General features: G+C 38.6%; 2 protein-coding genes across 10 annotated transcripts in view; one reads left to right on the plus strand and one right to left on the minus strand.

The window, feature by feature from the left end:
• The window catches only part of PALS1 (protein associated with LIN7 1, MAGUK p55 family member), a 76,993-nt gene extending 67,551 nt beyond the window's left edge, over positions 1–9,442 (plus strand). For all 9 annotated transcript variants that reach the window (XM_025869856.2, XM_025869860.2, XM_025869861.2 and 6 more), the window contains 2 exons: positions 681–791; positions 7,071–9,442. In XM_025869856.2, coding sequence (XP_025725641.1) covers positions 681–791; positions 7,071–7,247 — 288 coding nt within the window. In that variant the 3' untranslated portion in view covers positions 7,248–9,442. The remainder of the gene's footprint in view (positions 1–680; positions 792–7,070) is intronic.
• A 2,948-nt stretch (positions 9,443–12,390) lies between these two features.
• ATP6V1D (ATPase H+ transporting V1 subunit D) overlaps positions 12,391–12,956 on the minus strand; it is a 21,663-nt gene continuing 21,097 nt past the window's right edge. The window contains exon 9 of the mRNA XM_025869855.2: positions 12,391–12,585. Coding sequence (XP_025725640.1) covers positions 12,444–12,585 — 142 coding nt within the window. The 3' untranslated portion in view covers positions 12,391–12,443. The remainder of the gene's footprint in view (positions 12,586–12,956) is intronic.

Raw genomic sequence — 12,956 nt, forward strand, 5'->3', positions numbered from 1 at the left:
GTGTGTGTGTGTGTGTGTGTGTGTGTGTGTGTGTGTGTGTGTGTTCCAGAACTGTGTGTGTGTGTGTAGTTTCTCTTCTATTCTGCTTGCGTTTAGACCCTGGCACATGGTAACATTACTGCTTTATTTCTACTTCCTCCAAAATGGATTTTGAATATGGTTATTTATAATCTTTATGTGATCTTATTAGAGGATATTTTAGCATCACAGTTGTAGACCTTCAATATCATTCATTTTTATTTCATTATATAAACAGGGTAAGCTAATTTTGTGTGTGTTTGTGTGTTCCAGGTACACAATATATTCTTACAGTGAATGGTGGGATCTGGAAATACTGTGAATTGTTTGTTACACAGATGTTTGGAAACACTCATAGGCGATTTTTTTTTAAATTTTTTTTTAACTTTTTTTTAATTTATTTATTCATGAGAGACAGAGAGAGAGAGAGAGGCAGAGGGAGAAGCAGGCTCCCAAGGAGCAGGGAGCCCGATGTGGGACTCGATCCCAGGACCCTGGGATCATGACCTGAGCCGAAGGCAGACGCTTAACCATCTGAGCCACCCAGGCGCCCCCGATTTTTTTTTTTTAAATGACATTATTATTATTCCAAGTATATTATTGGGAAGTAGTTAAATAATGAAAATTATTGTAAATATCCAAAATATCTTTTGTTTAAATAGTCCTTGAAGACTCTCCGGAATTCAGACTTGAAACCATATATTATCTTCATTGCACCCCCTTCACAAGAAAGACTTCGGGCATTATTGGCCAAGGAGGGCAAGAATCCAAAGGTAAAGTTATTATAGTGTTGTACTGTTCCATTGAAAGTAAACATGAAACAGTCATGACATAACATGTCACAGTGCTTAAGAGCTATATCAGCTTGAGCTTTCAGACTGATTATTCTTTCTGCCATATCACTTTTCCCAAAATTGCTGTTGTTGCCTCTGGCTGGACTGTCTCCAAAGCAGGGGCCTTCTCTCGTTCCCCACACATTCCCCATAGCTACCCCAAATGTATGGTTACCTTTGGCATTCCTTGAAACATCCTTAATCTTCTTCACATGGGTCTGTGTTATTTCCAGTAGGGATTACGTAACCCCCTGCCCTCTACTCCCAAGAAAAAAGTTCTCTGCAGATTCTTAGGAATTACCCACTTTTTTCTTTTTTTTTTTTTTTTTAAAGATTTTTATTTATTTATTTGAGAAAGAGAGAATGAGAGACAGAGAGCATGAGAGGGAAGAGGGTCAGAGGGAGAAGCAGACTCCCTGCTGAGCAGGGAGCCTGATGTGGGACTCGATCCCGGGACTCCAGGATCATGACCTGAGCCGAAGGCAGTCGCTTAACCAACTGAGCCACCCAGGCGCCCAGGAATTACCCACTTTTTTCTGCAGATACTCTGCATATGTGGGGAGCCAAAGTTGGGTGCTCTTGCTTTTCTCTGATTGAAATTTATGTTCTGTTTGTCTTCTCCCTTTGGTCTTCTCACATGATCTGAAACGGTAAATTTTTTAAAAATTATTTTAGATGCTGGACATGGTTGAGGGTAGTTCAATTTTACTAAACATTATTAATAATAAAATTATATTAATGTGTTAATCCGAAAGCATTGACTTTATTTAAATGTGTGAAATGAAAACTGTCAAGTGACTTACTATATTGAAGTAACAAATACTTTTTCTTGTTTTTTGCTGATTTCTTAAATATTTCTGTTTTACAGAGGAATCATTCAGTTCTCATTTCATTTGCTCTCTCTAAATCTCCTTAAAAGCCATAAGCACACATCATAACACACTTCTTTATAAGATCCTTAAAAGTCAGTAAAAGCATATCACTCCTTTCCCATGGTTCTTGGCTGTACACCATAGCCACCAACCCTCTTTCTTCTTCCCCAAGATAGATCTTTCTTCCATTATCGATCTACTTATATTTCTTATTCAGTCTATGTATGAAGGTTGTATTTTTAATGTCTTAGGCAATAGACAATCAAGGATTTTCCCATCCTACATGATGAGCCTTAATTCTGGTTGCTTTGTTTAGGCTAAATAGGTCGGCTGGCTAAAGTAGTGTTCACAACACCCTTTTCCATGTTTGCAACCAAAAAAAAATGAGACATGGTCACTGGCTGTTCTTGAGGGGGATCACAATAAAGAAAACAAAACTATGAAACTAAGTGCCCAGTAACTACTTTGGTAGACCACAAATACCATGGTTGTTTAAGGAAAAGGATGGACTAGAGTGGACTTCCTCCTGTTTGTTCAGCCTAATTTTTCTATTTTCTAATATGCACTTATTTTGTTATGTTTTTCTTCTCCAAGGATTCAGTATCATGCAAGGGCTATACACCATTCCAAAACAGGTTAGGCAACTTTCTTTGGGTTGGTAGTCTCAGATAGTGTTCTCACAGGATTATTTATCCTATTATTTATTTTGAATTAGCTATCCCTAATTGAGTAAGGTCTAGAAAGATACCAATTATACATATTTTTAGAGGAAGAACTTAATCAGTACCAAAATGGTTTAAAACTTTACAGTATGCTTGATTTTCTAATGAGAATTCTCTAATTTTTAAAAATTAACTTCATTGAAATTATTTTATATACAATAAAATGCGTGCATTTTATTCAGTGAGTTTTGGCAAAACGTATACCTGTGTCACTGCCATGCCAGTTGAGATTTAGAACATTTTCATCACTCTAGAAAATTCTCTCATGCTTCTTTGAAGTTAACACCCCTCCATTCTTCCCTAGGCAATCACTAATTTGCTTTCTGTCAGCATAGATTTTTGTCTGTTCTAGAAGTTCATATAAATGGAACCATAGAGTTTTAAGTTTGCAGATATCTGGCTTTTTATCAGCATGTTTTTGAGATTCATCAACGTTGCGTCTAACAGTAGTAGTTCATACCTTCGTATTGCTGAGTGGTATACCATGAGCTAAGTATATCACAATATATTCATCAGTTAAAAATTTGGGTTGTTTCCAGTTTTGAGCTGGTGTGATTAAAGCAGCTGTAAACATTCATAGTCTTTTGGTGGACATCTATGTTTTTGTTTCTCTTGAATTGCTGGATCAAAGGTTAAGTGTATATTTTAACTGTATAAAGCTGCCAAACTGGTTTTAAATCCGTTTGATTCCATTTGTTCCCACTTTGGTTCCATTTGTTCCACATCCTTACCAGATTTTGCTTTTGTCGGTTTGTTAAGAATTTTTGCCATTCTAGTAAGTGTGAAGTGTTATCATTAAGGTTTTCATTTGCATTTGCCTGATGACTAATGTATCTTTTCATGTAGTTATTTAGGCATATTCTTTTATGAAATGTCTTTTTTTTTTTAATTGGGTTGTTTTCTTACGGAATTTTAAAAATTCTTATATATATTCTGGATATAAATATTTTCTCAAAATCTTTATCTTTTTTAATGATATGTTTTGTGTTTTGAAGATCAGAAGTGTTTTAGAGAAGCACACTTTTTTTTCTTATGGTTAACGATTTTTGTGTACTGTGTAAAAAAACTTCCCTGCCCCAAGATTATAAAGATTTTATCCCATGTTTTCTTGTAAAACCTTTCTCGTGTTAGCTTTTACTTTTAGGTCTATCATCTCTCAAACTAATCTTTTTCAGTGTGAAGTAAGGGTGGTGGTTGGTTTGGTGTTTTTTGTTTTTGTTTTGTTTTATAACACATATGGAGGATATTCCATTGCTCTAGCATCATTTCTTGAAAAAGACTATCCTTTTTTCCATTGAATTACATTGGTACCTTTTTTAAAAAATGACCTGGCCAAATATGTAGCAGGAAGCAGGGTGGGGATTATTTCTGGACTCTATTCTGTATTTATGCTAATATCACAGTCTTGATTACTGCAGCTTTATTATAAATCTCAAAAAACAGTCATAAAAAGGAATGAAGTACTTATACATGATACAACATGGACTAACCTTGCAAACACTGTAAGTGAAAGAAACCAGTCACAAAATACCATATATTGTAATGATTCCGTTTTATGGGATGTCCAGAATAGGCAAAACTATAGGGACCTAAAGTAGATTAGTGGTTGCTTAGGGCTGGGGTTGGGAGAGAACGGGGAGTGGCTTCCTATAGATATGGGGGTTTTGGCTGGGGAAAGGGAGATGAAAACACTCTAAAATTGTGGTGTTGATTGCACAGCTCTGTGACTATAGTAAAAACAGTTGAAATCATTCACTTTAAAACAGGTGAATTCTAAATGAATTCTATCTCAAGAAAGCCATTACCAAAAAAGAAAAATCCCAGCAGGTGTTTCTATAGAAAGTTAAAAGATGATTTTTTAAATTTATATGGAAATTAAAAGGAATAACTAAAACACTTTAGAAAAAGAACTAAGTCAGTGGTGGAGGCGCGCCTGGGTGACTCAGTCAGTTAAGTGTCCAACTCTTGGTTTGGATCAGGTCATGATATCAGGTCATGATCTCAGGTCATGGAGTGGAGCCCCGTGTCAGGCTCCACACTCAGCAGGAGTCTGCTTGAGATTCTCTCTCTCCCTCTGCCTCTCCCCCCCGCCACCCGCCCTGCTCCCACATGTGCTCTCTCCCTCTTAAATAAATTTTTTTAAATTTTTTTAAGATTTTATTTATTCATTTGACACAGGAGAGAGCAAGCATAAGCAGGGCGAGTGGCAGGCAGGGGAGAAGCAGGCTCCCTGCTAAGCAAGGAGCCCGATGTGGGGCTCAATCCCAGGACCTGGGGATCATGACCTGAGCTGAAGGCAGCCGCTTAACTGACTGAGCCATCCAAGGGCCCTCAAATAAATAAATCTTAAAAAAAAAGTTGGAGGCCTTTTGTCTTTAATTTTATTATTTGTCTCTTTTCTATTTAATTGACTTATACTTTGGCTTTAATTTGCACTTGCTCTAGTTTCTGAAGAAAACTTAGATCTTTACGTCTTTTTTTTGTTTTTAAGATTTTATTTATTTGACAGCACAAGCAGAGGGGCAGCAGGGAGAGGGAGAAGCAGGCTCCCTGCCGAGCAGGGAGCCCAATGGGGTGCTCAGTCCCGGGACCCTGGCATCATGACCTGATCCAAAGGCAGACACTTAAACGACTGAGCCACCCAGGCGCCCCTCTTTTCTAAAACGAAGTTATAAATTTCCCTCTAAGCAGTTCCTTAGTTGCATCCTACAAATTTTGACATTATGTTTTTTCTCATTTTTCTCATGTCTTTTCTCATGTTTGTCATTTTCTTCTTGAACAGATGGGTTATTTAGAAGTATGTAATTTCCACAGATTGGGAAATTAAAAAAATATTTTACTGATTTATAATTCCACTGTGGTCAGAGAACATAGTCTATAAAGATGTGAATCTTTCAGAAATGTTCTCAGCCTTATTTTATGACCCAGCATCGGTTCTGTCTGGGTGCACGTTCCATGCACACTGGTAAGAGTGTACAGAGGGCAGTGTATCTTACTGCCTTTTTATTCCACTTATGTTTCCTCTCCTTTGGTATTTCCAGTAGTGCTTTTTATCATACAGTAGAAGTGTTGAATAAAAACAAGTCCTCAATTTTAACTCTATGAAATTGTGCTAATCAGGAAAGTGACGGTGTTCTCACTGGATGCAGAATGTAAATAATCAGTTAATCTGATTGTACTCTGAATCTCTCTGCTAGAATGGGGGCCTGAGAGTGGTACACTGATAGTATGAACTGTTACAGTCAATTTGGCCTATAGGCCAGTTTTTTCAGTCCAGAACTTTTTGAACAAAAACAATTTTGTTTATCTTAGTCATGAATTGTAATTTGAAAAAATAGGAAATTATAAGCCATTTTAGCAAAAGACAAAATAATGCCTTAAATTTGATAAAAACTAGGTGGGTTGGTTCTTTATGTGAATCTCTGTGAGATGTAGGGCTTTACATTTTAACTCTAGCACCACAAATTTTAGATTCTGTTTTGACTTCTGGAATGTTCTTTAAGTAGTCTTGAGATTTGAGTAGACCTAAGCTTTAGCAAGAATGTTACAGTGTGTTCAGTTATAATGGTGTAATAGAGTCCCCTAGGAAACAAAGGATTCTGTGTACCACAGCCAGATGCACAACATTCCAGAATGAAAATTAGCCACACAAGAAACTGCCTCAGGACAGGCCGGAGCTGTCGTATTTTTAATGTTTTCCTACTGTTAAAGAAGGTCAGCCAGCTGAATAAGTTGTTTTGTATTGTGGGTCCAATATAGTATTGGTTTGTGACTTTTATATTGGAGACATTTGGACTTGAGTTAGTCCTCTTCATTGATGGGTGATTTGGGGGCAGTTTTACTTTCTTGAACACATGTCCCTGGTAATCAGAGGATTCTGTGTAAGTTTCACACCCTACCTTACTACCTGCTCATCTGTGTGAAACAGCTGTTTCCTTTACCCAGTGTTTTAAAGTAGCCTGCTCTGTATCATTTCCCAAACTCTTCTTAGAATACTTTTTTTGCATCTTTAAAACCTACTTGGTGTACTGAAAACAGAGAAGCAGTTTAAAGCCAAGTTAATTCCCCCAGAACATTAGATTATTAAATCTTGGGTTGACCGGGAGTGTTTTCATAGAAGGATACCCATTCTATTGATCCCTTTCTTTTCCCATAATGTTTACCCTGCTTAACTCTGTAATAGATCTAAAGGACAGCAGATCTTTATAAATCCAAGAGTAGATGGCATTTTGGGTCCTACCAACCTTGCTTCAACCTGAAAGTTTCACTCTGCATTTCAAAGATGTTATTTTTTAGGGAAAGGTTATGATGTTCTAAAATGCTTGAAAACAAATGTTTGTAGGGAATTCTCAGTAACAGTCTGCCTTGAAGCCTCTGGTGAGTAAAACAGAAATACATGAAAACCTGAGTAGCAGTATAAACAGGTTATATTGAGTCCCTGAAGACACCAGAGCAAAGGATGATAATCACTGAGGCCATCACAGGGTTGAAGAGGAGCTCCTGAAGTGGCATATTTTGAGAGACAGCAAACAATAGAAGGCCATTTTTTTGTTCTTCAGTCATCGCTGACATTGTATATTTTGGTAAGGAATGGCATTACCTCAGTTTTTGTCTTCTCTTTCCAGCCTGAAGAGTTGAGAGAAATCATTGAGAAGACTAGAGAGATGGAACAGAACAATGGCCACTACTTTGACACAGCAATTGTGAATTCAGATCTTGATAAAGCCTATCAGGAACTGCTTAGGTTAATTAACAAACTTGATACTGAACCTCAGTGGGTGCCATCCACTTGGCTGAGGTGAGGGAAACACCCATTCTATGATATGATTGGACTTGATCTGGCAAACTGCCACTAGGAAGAGAGCCCTGATACTTCAGCAAGACCCTGAGGTGGCAGACCAAATAAGCTGTAGACCTGTTCTTTGATCTCAAACTAGTGAGAAAATTCCCTTAGGCAATTTGTGCATAGCAGTCTTTATTCTCCGTACATGGCTTTAGAGGTTCTTGCCTCCTCTGGGGATTCTAAATGGAAGCTTTCAACAGACCAGTTCCATTTTATCCATGTAAAAACCTTTTAATTGTTTTCACCTAACTAAATCTTTTCTGCCTGGTCCTATTTCCATGAAAAAACTTAGTCTGTATATACACAGTGGTCCATGTCTCACATAGTTAAAGTACTGATGCTATTTAACAGTTAACTTAAAGGACTTCATGGCGGGGGGGTGGGGGGGGGGCTGTGCTTCTGTGTACTGGGCAGGACAGTATTTGGTTAGAAGGCTGGTTTTGTCATCAGAAATACTTTCCTAAAATGTAAAAAAAAAAAATGGCACCACTTTGGTCTCAAGCTACTGTTAGGCTTGAATTCATTTGTGTGTCTTTTAATTCTAAGACATTCCGTTAGAAACACGTTTTTTAGCTCAGACTTTGTGGATCAGATTTCACTGCACACTCAACAGATTCTGATCTAGTTAAATATATATAGCATATGCTGATTTTTTTAATGATTTTCTGAAGTTTTTGCTTAAATTATCACAAGTGATTCTATAACCTTGCTTCCTTCTCTGATCTGCATAGTACAATAGAATGTGTAAGTAACACTTTCATGAATGGCAGATGGTCATATAAACTTAGTTTTTTCCTCATGATGCAAATCGTTTTTCATATGAGAGGACATAGCACATTTGACAGTTTTGCATTTTTATATATGAGCACGGTATAATTTGATGCCTGTGCCATATGTAAGTAATAAACTGGAATTCTGGGATAAACATAGCTGCTGTGCTGTATACTAAGATTTACTAGGTGACCAATGGTCATTGATAACACTCATTCAGCATTGGAGTAAAATTATATCCAAGGGGAAATACTGTAACAATTGACTTTGAGATCACAAGGAAAGGATGACCTGAAAGTCATTTGAACATTATAGGAAAAGAACATGGGGGGTGAGGGGGGAGTTAAGCATGCAGAATTATCCTATCAAGTTCTGCCTCTTAATGACCAGAATGCAGTGGCTTTGCTCAATCATAAATGTTTAAGCTAATGGGGTCTTCATACTGTTTCTGTAGCTGCAGCTATAAAATTCAACTTCTGCAGTTGGCACGGAAAGTTAATTTGTAGTCTTTTCAAACCTTCAGGGATGGTGTGATGTGTGTCAAATGACCTCAAATGTGAATGTCTTTTATTTTTATGACTTTAGCTACAGCATTACCTGTTCCCAAAGCTAAACACTGGAATAACATGGAGTTGTCACTTAATTTAACGTAAGCAATTGTTGTAAATGAGTAGTTTGTCTCGTTGTTGTGTATATATTTGATTTCTATGTAATTTTACTTGAACAAATGTAGATAGTTTATGTTGCCTTTTCTGTTCAAATCTGCATGGCCTTGAAGTCGGCTGCAATGTGTCTTACATGGAAATACTTTCAAGATAACCGTTCCTTAGGAAGAAAGTAACATTCCTGGGTCAGGGGAAGGAATGCCATCCTATCTTTTCAGATCTGAAACACTCCAGTTTAGGACAGAGAAAACCAACGAATATTAGCACTTAATCTTTTCAGTTTTCCATTTTACTTTCTCTTAAGGAATGAAAGGTAGTCTATGGTAGACAATGGAGTTTTATGAGCTGCTTTTCCTAAGGGACAACTGCTTTCGGCCCTAAGATCTAAAACGTTGGCAGTTGAAGTAGCTATGGGCCGGTTCCTGAGTTATCCTGCAGGCCGTAGAGCCACGGGAGGGCTATGTGCTTTCACAGGCACATCCCCTACACCAAGGCACATGCCATGTCCTAGTATACTTAGCTGACAAAGAGATTTTGGGGGTCAGTGAAGTCCTGCATTTCTCTCCTTATCAGCAATGGGAGAGGGACAGAAATGTTTATGTCCCAAACTTTTCTCCGTCTCAGTGACATGGATGTGTTGATATTCAACACAGTCCCTAAACAAAGTGAAAACTTAGTTGTTGACCTCCTTAAAAAAAAAAAAAGAAAAAAATCCTTGCTATACACCCAATTGCCCGGCCGCTCTGGCCAGTTCCGTTTCCTGTCCTTTGTGGCTCTGATTGGAGACCCCGGTGTGGGGGAGGTCTTAACCACTTACAGGAATGATGGCAATAGCTAATAAAATGCACAGTAGTTTAAATAAGGAAATACCTTCCTTTGCTAAATTTTCGTAAGTCAGAACAAATGGAAAAGAATAGTATTTAGACTAATCCAGATTTGCTTTATGTGAAAAATGTAGTATCTGAATTTTCTTTTCCCTTTTCTCATGGCCTAAGGAATAAGTATTGATAAGGAATAATTTGAATGTAGATTTGTGAATGTGTATGGAAACTATAAACCAGGGATTTAGCCTTAATAAAAGGTAACCTTTCTGACACGTTAATCCCCCTTTGTACTCTTACCTTGTATCTGCACTGTTCTCGAGTTGTCATACTGCACACCGTATTGTAAAAACAAAGTAAAATTATATTTCAAATAAAACCATTGAGTACGTTCTGTGTTTACATCCTCTGCCAGTCAAGGTTTCAACTCACCTAACCACTCGGTCTGCAAGTTTTTGCCAGAAATAAGTCCACTGGAACCTCTGCGTGAAACATAAAATACCTTTTAATTTATTCTTCATGGTGGGGGAGTGCCCCCTATTGGCACAGACATAGGTTCTGTTTCCTTGTTTTAAAAAAATTTTATTAAAGATAGTGTAACACTGTGAACTTAAACATTTTCTAGGAAAAAACGTATGTAAATACTCGGGCAAATTCCACTTATGTGCAGCCAAGGATTCGCGGGGACAAAGGCTAGGGATGTGAGTTGACAAATACATAACATTCACTTTTCTACTGTACCACTCTCGATCTCCCAAAGGAGGCAATCATACCAACAAAAAGTGTCACACAAACACACACTCCGGCTTTCTATTCATGATCGTTCCCTTCCCCTACGGATCACATCACCCCACACAACAAATTCGGTTCACAGTGTTCTTCTGATTTCTAAGTTAACGATATGCTAAAACCGTAAAGTCATTGCAGTTTTGTAGGGAGTTTAGCCAAGGCCAATAAAAAGGAGCTTTAAGAAGCCACAGGAGAAATCTAGGTGCTTCTCTGGTCTCGGCGGGTGAAGGTGAACACTGAATTTACCGAAGTGAAAAACCATTAAGTAATCTGGGCTCTCATACCCTTCCAGCTATTTTTTTGGCCTCCTAGAGAGGCAGTACATACTGCTTAAGAACCAAGGCCTGCATCCTAGCTCTGCTGTCTGACCTGATGAAGCCTCAGTTTCCTCATCTGTAAAATGGAGAGAATAGTATTTACACCTCACTCCGGTATTGGATTAAATGTTAAGCCTTGAAAATAGGAACACTGAACTGCTTAGGAACTCACCTGTTGGTTTTCCAATCACTACTGAACTTACTTACAGAATAAAACCTCCGATTCAAAACAGGATTTGCCAAAACTCAGCTCCTCCAGGACAGGCCTTAGATCTTACCTTTACCCAAAGTTTTAAATATAGGAGAAGCAAGAAAGATTAGAAGGGTATAAAAACACTGAAGGTAGACTGCCTGAATTCAAATCCCGGATTCACCACTTTCTAGCTTTTTGAGCTGGGACCAATTACTCCAGCTCCTTGGGCCTTAAAGTCTTCTTCTGTGAAAAGTGGGGTTAAAATAACGTGTTTTTTTTTTTTTTAGATTTTATTTATTTCAGAGAGAGAGAGAATGAGATAGAAAGCACGAGAGGGAAGAGGGTCAGAGGGAGAAGCAGACTCCCCACTGAGCAGGGAGCCCGATGCAGGACTCGATCCCGGGACCCCAGGATCATGACCTGAGCCGAAGGCAGTTGCTTAACCAACTGAGCCACCCAGGCGCCCCAATAACATGTATGTCTTATGGTTGCTGTGATAATATAAATAAAACACTTAAAGCAGGGCCTGGCACGTAACTAAGATTATTTTGTAGCAGGTATTAAATGTTTGCAAAATTACGTGGTACTTTTAAAAGCCTAGGCTTATGATATCAGTTGACTTAAATACAATACTCATAAGCCAAGTGTTAACAATTTCACCCACAACTGTTCCATAGCCAAGTCACCTCAGAAATGCCCAGGACTGGGTACAAGAAAGCCTGAGTAAACATGGATGGCTCACCAAATCAAACAGCACGAAAAACCTCAGCTCCTGATACGGCCACTCAAATGCCTCATCTTCCTATTTAATGGAAGACAGCAAATGTTACTGCTTATAAGATAAAAGTTACTTTATTACTCTCAGATGAGAATTATTTTTTCTTAGATTAGGAAAGAAAGAAGTATTAATAACCCCTCAACTCACTGGCACGTTTATGAATACCCCAAAATTCAATCATCTCAGTAAGCTTGTCCTCCATGTCTGCAGAGGAAGCTCTATCCCATGTGCCAATCTGAGGATAAGAACGTGACTGATGGTAAATTAAAAAAAAAAAAAAGGAACAATTCATTTTTAAATCATTTTACTGTTTATACCATAATCACATTAAAATTGGCAGAACTCCCATGACAGACAGGACAGAGACCTGCCATGCAAGGCAAACAGTGAAGGTTTCATAAAGCTGGAGACAAGTACCAGGGTCCCACAGGATGGCCGCAGCGATCTCAAGACAGCAGTGCCACGGTGTCGGAGCAGGTGGGAACACAGGCGGCCACGGCCATAGCTGGCCTGAGGCCACTGCTCTTTCCTAAGGGGGATTTCCTAATATGCATGGTAAGCAGATCCCTTGAACAGATGTACATGGAGCAGGGTACTGCTGCTGCTGAATAAATTCCTGGGCAGGGGCTACAAATCTCATGTGATAAGTGGTTGCTAAATTAGGATTTTGCAAAGGTAGTCCCATAACCAACATCCAGGGAAATTTTACCACCAGTGAAATTCTTAGGCCAAAAAATAAATAGCCACACATACCAAACCTACACACCGTGAATTAAAATGGTGCCATGTTAGAGCTTAGGAAAGAACCAGAGCAGGAAAGATTATTCAAACAGAAGATCCTCATCCTTCTCTTCAGCCAGAAGATTAGCAGGCTCCATCACCTCACCAGCTGCCCTCCGTTGCTCCAAGTCCTTCTCAGATTTTTCCTTGAGAATCTTTTTCTTCTCCTGTATTTTCTTTAATCTGTAAAACAAAAGGGAATTTTCTGAACACTGTTTCAGTTCTAAGTATATCTGACCTCTGCTAGTTTTGTAACAAGGATCATAAACACAAACTAGAACAAAATTTTACTTTTTTTTCAAATTCAGTGATCTCTATAATCCATTTTTAAAATAAAGATTTGAGGTAGAATACACACATTTTAAGCTGATAATGGACTTTGAAGGGGTCGGGGAAGTCCTACATGTCTGCAGTGAAAGCTCTTTTTAGAAGACAGTCCCGGGTGCCTGGGTGGCTCCGTCGGTTGGGCGACTGCCTTCGGCTCAGGTCATGATCCTGGGGTCCCGGGATCGAGTCCCACATCGGGCTCCCTGCTCGGCGGGGAGTCTGCTTCT

The sequence above is a fragment of the Callorhinus ursinus genome, unplaced genomic scaffold, assembly GCF_003265705.2.
Source record: "Callorhinus ursinus isolate GAN/ISIS: 27379988/994484 unplaced genomic scaffold, GSC_fseal_2.0 scaffold8, whole genome shotgun sequence".
Lineage (NCBI taxonomy): Eukaryota > Metazoa > Chordata > Mammalia > Carnivora > Otariidae > Callorhinus > Callorhinus ursinus.